General features: G+C 37.8%; 1 protein-coding gene across 4 annotated transcripts in view; it reads left to right on the plus strand.

Annotated features, from left to right (window-relative positions):
* GRK4 (G protein-coupled receptor kinase 4) overlaps positions 1-968 on the plus strand; it is a 135,939-nt gene extending 134,971 nt beyond the window's left edge. For all 4 annotated transcript variants that reach the window (XM_072620066.1, XM_072620067.1, XM_072620068.1 and 1 more), the window contains one exon: positions 671-968. In XM_072620066.1, the coding sequence (XP_072476167.1) occupies positions 671-724 (54 nt within the window). In that variant the 3' untranslated portion in view covers positions 725-968. The remainder of the gene's footprint in view (positions 1-670) is intronic.
* Positions 969-6,000: the final 5,032 nt, after the last annotated feature.

Consider the following 6,000-nt stretch of genomic DNA (forward strand, 5'->3'; position numbering starts at 1 on the left):
TCAGCTATTTTTATAATCTGTTATATCTAAATTTGACTCACAAATTTCATTGTAAAAAGAAACCAAAGATCATTATTAATACTGTGATCAATATAAAGATAAAAACAAAGTCCTTGGTCCTAGAAATTTTTGTGAACTTTATTTTTCCATTATTAAAATTGCTACATGCCTGGGTACCAAATCAATTTTACCAGGAGAAATTATTATTTATAATCCCCTGTTTGGTCTGATGTGCTCCAAAAATGAAATATTTTTCAAAGTTTAAATTAGACTAGTTTAATAAGAGTAATATTTTCGTATCTCATACATAAAGAGTTGAATGTTTAAAAAATGTTAGTTAAAAAAAATTCCATGACAAAATGTAATTGTTGCATATTGATTTTAACTAATCAAGTTAAAATTAAATTAAGTTAAAAACATGTAATGGAACTGTGCCTTCTCTGTTGTGAATGGCTTATTTTGTGGATCTGCTCATTGTGAAGAGAATAATGGATGAATTCAAGTAAACTAGGAGAAAATGATTGAGTTTTTTCATCCTAAAATTGTTAAGATGAAAATTATCTCGACCTGAAGCCAAACTGGGAAATTGTACAACATGCCTTAGAATTTAAGTTCTGGTTAGTTGGCACTGAAACATTAATTAAAACAGCTGATCTGCTTTTTTTTGCAGGTCTGTTTTAAATCTGGTTACAGTGATGATGAAGAAGAGCCAACAAGACTTTAAAACCACTGTATAGCAGCCAAAAGCCAAATGCAAAGAATGAGTAAATGCTGAATATTTTATTGTATCTATGAACTGTAATAAAAATTTTATTATAAATTTTAAAACATTCTGTATGAGTTTACAGATTTTGTACATTTGTACTTAAATTATGTTCAGATGTATATTTTCACTAAAACTGTATTGAAGAAAAAGCCATAAAATACCATTTTGGTGTAATACATTCATTGTTATGTATTCCAATACATATGAGGTGTGTGTTTGTTAACTGAAATAACTTGGGAAATGAGCACAAACATGTATGATTGCTTAGAATCCATAATGAGCTATATCAGTCTCAGGGGATGGCATTAGCTTCCTGGATTTGTACTGACTTCTAGGACATGGGGAAAAGATTCACTATCCCTCTTCTCAGGGTGCATTCAAAAGTACAAAAAAAATCACTTTATAGCAATGAATGTTGTACAGTGTCTTTTTCTTTTTTATTAACGTAGCACAGTTCTTTCAGAGGTTTGTTTTTGTTGCTTTAGCTATGCTATTGTGGATTCACATATACATCTGCCCAGATAGGTATGGTATGTATATTGCCTTCCATATACCAATATATTTCATCTTCATAATTTTGATATTTATGTGGCTGGTTGTGGCTTTCTGCTAGAATATATTTATCTACTTATTGAAAGATAGTGTGGTTTCCTGTGACTCTGGAGTCACAGCCTTGGTAGCCATTACGAGGGTGCTAACCAAGTGCTGAACTATTCAAAAATCTGTTTTATTAAAGTAGCATTATGGGTACTTTGGTTCTTCTGTCTATTTGAAGCCTCAAAACCAGATTGGCGGCTGGGTATAAAGTTCTTAACAGTATAAAGACTTGCTTTTATGTTTCATAAGTAAAAAAACAAGTGACAGGAAAGAGAGTCCCAAAACAGTAGTTCTGAAGAGATGTTTTACCATCCTGTATGGGAACAAAAACTGTCACTGTAAATGTAAAATAAACATCATATAAAGGTGCTTTGGCTTGCTACAACATTCACTTTACCAGTAAGAAACTCAGCTTTTCATAAAGTAATACTGCAGAAAGATTTGTGATACTCAAATTAACGATACAATTGGGATAAAACTTGAAAGACTATCGTGCTAGAAAGGACCGCTCATAGAATTTTTTTAACATTTTATTTTTTTCCAATTACATGTAAAAAACAACTTTAGCATTCTTTTTTCAAATTTTGAGTTCCAAATGCTCTCCCTCTCTCCTTCCCCTGTTCCCTCATTGAGAAGGCAAGCAGTTTAATATAGGTGATACATGTGCAGTCATAGAAAACATATATCTGTATTAGTTATATTGTGGAAAAAAAACACAGTCCAAAAAATAATAAATTTTGAAAATAAAGAAAGTTTTAAAAAGTATGATTCAACCTGCTCTCAGATTCCATCAGTTCTTTCTCTGGAGGTGGATAGCATTTTCCATCATAAGTCCTTTGGTCTTAGATCATTGCATTGCTGAGAATAGCCAAGTCATTCACAGTTGATCATACAGTATTGCTGTTACTGTGTATGCTGTTCTGGTTCTGCTCACTTCAATTTGTATCAGTTTATGTAAATCTTCCTAATTTTTCTGAAAGCATCCTGCTTGTCATTTTTTACAGCATAGTAGTATTCTATCACAATCATATACAAGAACTTGTTCAGCCATTCCCCAATTGATGGGCATTCCATCAATTTCCAATTCTCCAGAATGGTTGAGTTAGTTTACAACTTGACCAACAATGCATCAGTGTCTCAATTTTCTCATGTCCCCTCCAACATTTGTCATTTTCCTTTTCTCTCATATTAGCCAATCTGATAGCTGTGTTTTAATTTGCATTCCTCTAATCAATAGTGATTTGGAGCTTTTTTTTTCCATATGACTATAGATAGCTTTTATTCATCTGAAAATTGCCTGTTCATATCCTTTGGTCATTTGTCAATTGGGGAATTACTTATATTTTTATAAATCTGACTCTGTCTTCTATATATTTGAGAAATAAGGCCTTTATCAAAGAAAGTTGCTGTAAAAATTTTTTCACAGTTATAATTACTGTATGTTTTCCTCCATCTTATTCCCCACCACCACCATTTATCCTACTCTCTCTTCACCCTGTCCATCCTCAAAAGTGTTTTGCTTCCTTCTGCTGCCTCTCCAAATCCTCTCTCTCTTCTATCATCCCCCAAACTCTTCTTTTATCACTTTCCCCTACTTTCCTGTAGGGTAAGGTAGATTTCTATACCCAACTCAGTGTGTATGTTATTCCCTCTTTGGGTGAATTCCAGTGAGAGGAAGATTTGAGTTCTCCCCCTAACCTCCTCATCTTCCCCTCCACTGTAAAGGCTCCCCTTAATTTTATTTTATTTTTATGTCATCCCATCATATTCAACTCATACCCATACTCTATCTGTGTATATTCCTTCTAACTGCCCTAATAATGGGAAAGTTCTTAGGAGCTGCAAGTATCATCTTCCCATATAGGAATGTAAACAGTTTAATATTATAGAATCTCCTATGATTTCTCTTTCCTTTTTACCTTTTTATGTTCCATTGAGTTTGGTATTTGGAAGTCACATTCTCTATTCAGCTCTGGTCTTTTCTTCAGGAATGCTTGAAAGTCCTCTATTTCATTAAATGCTCATTTTCCCCCCTGAAAACTGAATACTCAGTTATGCTGGGTTGATGATTCTTGGTTGTAATACTAGCTTAATATCATACTCCAAAGCCTCTGATCCTTTAATGTAGAAGCTGCTAAATCTTGTGTTATCTTGATGGTGGCTTCACAATATTTGGCTGTTTGCAATATTTCCTTATTGGGAGCTTAAGCTCTGGAATTATTTGGTTATAATATTCCTGGGAATTTTCATTTTGAGATCTCTTTTAGGAGGTGACTGGTGCATTCAATTTCTCTTTTACCCTCTAAATCTAAGATTGGGGGAGTTCTCCTTGATAATTTCTTGAAATAAGATATTTTGGGGGGGGGGTTTGATGATGGCTTTCAGGTAGTCCAATAATTCTCAAATGATCTTGCCTCAGTCTGTTTTCCAGGTCAGTTTTTCCAATGAGATATTTCACATTTTCTTCTATTTTTTTCATTCTTTTCATTTTGTTTCATTGTATGTTTTATGGAGTCATGAGCTTCCTCTTGTTCAATTCTAATTTTTGAGGAATTATTTTCTTCAGCAAGTTTTTGTGCCTTCTTTTCCATTTGGCCAATTCTACTTTTTAAGGAGTTCTCTTTACTGGATTTTTGCACGTCTTTTGTCATTTGGCCTATTCTGTTTTTAAGGCATTATTTTGTTCAATGTGTGTATGTGTACATGCATGTGCCTCCTTTTAAGCTGTTAACTCATTTTGCATGATTTTCTTGTATCAATCTCACTTCTTTTCTTAATTTTTCTTCTACTTCTCTGATTTGATTTTTAAAAATCCTTTATGTGCTCTTCCAGGAATTCTTTTTTGGGCCTGGGACCAATTCATTTTTTTTTTTTTTTGAGGCTTTGGATATAGAGGTTTTGATTCTGTTGTCTTCTTCTGAATTTTTGTTTTAATTTTCCTTATTACCATAGTATCTTTCTGTGGTCATGTTCTTTTTTTATTGTTTGCTCATTTTTCTAGCCTTTATAAAGGTGGACTCATCTCCCAGGGTGCTGGGGGCACTACTCCAATCTTCAGGGTATTTGTGCAAATGTTTTCTGAGCTAGTTATGTGGGTCTATAAGTTTTCAGTCCTTCCAAGGTGGTATGATCTAAGGACAGGTGTGTTTACTATCCTTCTGGCCTGTGTTCTGGTCTGTGAGTAACCACAAGCACTCTTTTCCACCCTGGAACTTTCACTAGGGTCCTGCTTCTCTATAACTCTAGAGTGCTAATGCTCCTCCTCACTCCTAGGACTGCAACCCAGATCTGCATATGGGCAATGCAAGAGAGTCCTACACCCAGTGCCAACAAAAGGACTCCTTTAATTTCCTTCTGACCAGTGCCCAACCCTCTTACAGTCTGAGGGCTGAGAGCTCCGCAAGCCTCTGCTGCACATTCAGTTGCCCCCAAGGCCTACTGCTGGCTTGCTGGGGAATTGCATATGGTGAATTCCCATGTGGCAGACCTTTCCTGCTGACCTTAGTTGTTTTGAGCTGGAAAATTGTTTCATCTTGTCCTTTTGTGGGTTCTGCAGCTCCAGAATTCATTTTGAAATGTTAATTAAGAATTGGGGGGGGGGGGGGGGGAGCCAAGATAGTGGAGTAGAAAGACACACATACACTAGCTCTGAACCTACAGCCCATAAAATATCTGTAAAGAAGAACTCCCAACAAATTCTGGAGCAGCAGAAGCCACAGAACAATGGAGCAGATGAGATTTCTGTTCCGGAGAGCCCTGAAAACAGACACCAAAGGTCCATCCCACTGTGGACTCGGAGCTGAGCCCAGCCCTGCCTTGGCCATGTGGCACCAAGAGGAGCGGATCTGAGCAGGCTTCAGGGATGGAATCTCCAGCGGCCACGCAGGTCCCTCCACCCACGGGCCCCAAAGGTGGGTGAGAGGGTCTTCTTGGCTTGCCGAGAGGGGAGTGGAGTCCCCCCGTAACTCAGGCCCCCTCGGGAGGCAGCAGTGAAGGTGGCAGGAGACCCGGGCTCCCCAAGCAGGCAGGAGCCTGGATCCATTGTTGAAAGTCTCCACATAAACCCCCTGAGGGAACTGAGCCCGTGAGGTGGCCCTGCCCCAACCTGAGCACCTGAACTTAATCTCACACTGAATAGCAGCCCCACCCCGCCCAAAGCCCTGAGGCTGGGAAGCAGCATTTGAATCTCAGACCCCAAGCGCTGGCTGGGAGGACCTGGAGGCAAAGTGGGTGTAAAGAGAATAGTCAGAAGTCAAGTCACTGGCTGGGAAAATGCCCAGAAAAGGGAAAAAAAAATAGGACTATAGGTTACTTTCTTGGTGAACACGTATTTCCTCCCTTCCTTTCTGATGAGGAAGAACAATGCTTACCATCAGGGAAAGACACAGAAGTCAAGGCTTCTGTATCCCAGCCCACCCAATGGGTTCAGGCCATGGAAGAGCTCAAAAAGAATTTTGAAAATCAAGTTAGAGAGGTGGAGGAAAAGCTGGGAAGAGAAATGAGAAAGATGAAAGAAAAGCATGAAAAGCAGGTCCACACCCGGCTAAAGGAGACCCAAAAAAATGCTGAAGAAAATAACACCTTGAAAAATAGGCTAACTCAACTGGGAAAAGAGGTTCAAAAAGCCAATGAGGAGA

The sequence above is a fragment of the Notamacropus eugenii genome, chromosome 6 (genome assembly GCF_028372415.1).
Source record: "Notamacropus eugenii isolate mMacEug1 chromosome 6, mMacEug1.pri_v2, whole genome shotgun sequence".
NCBI lineage: Eukaryota > Metazoa > Chordata > Mammalia > Diprotodontia > Macropodidae > Notamacropus > Notamacropus eugenii.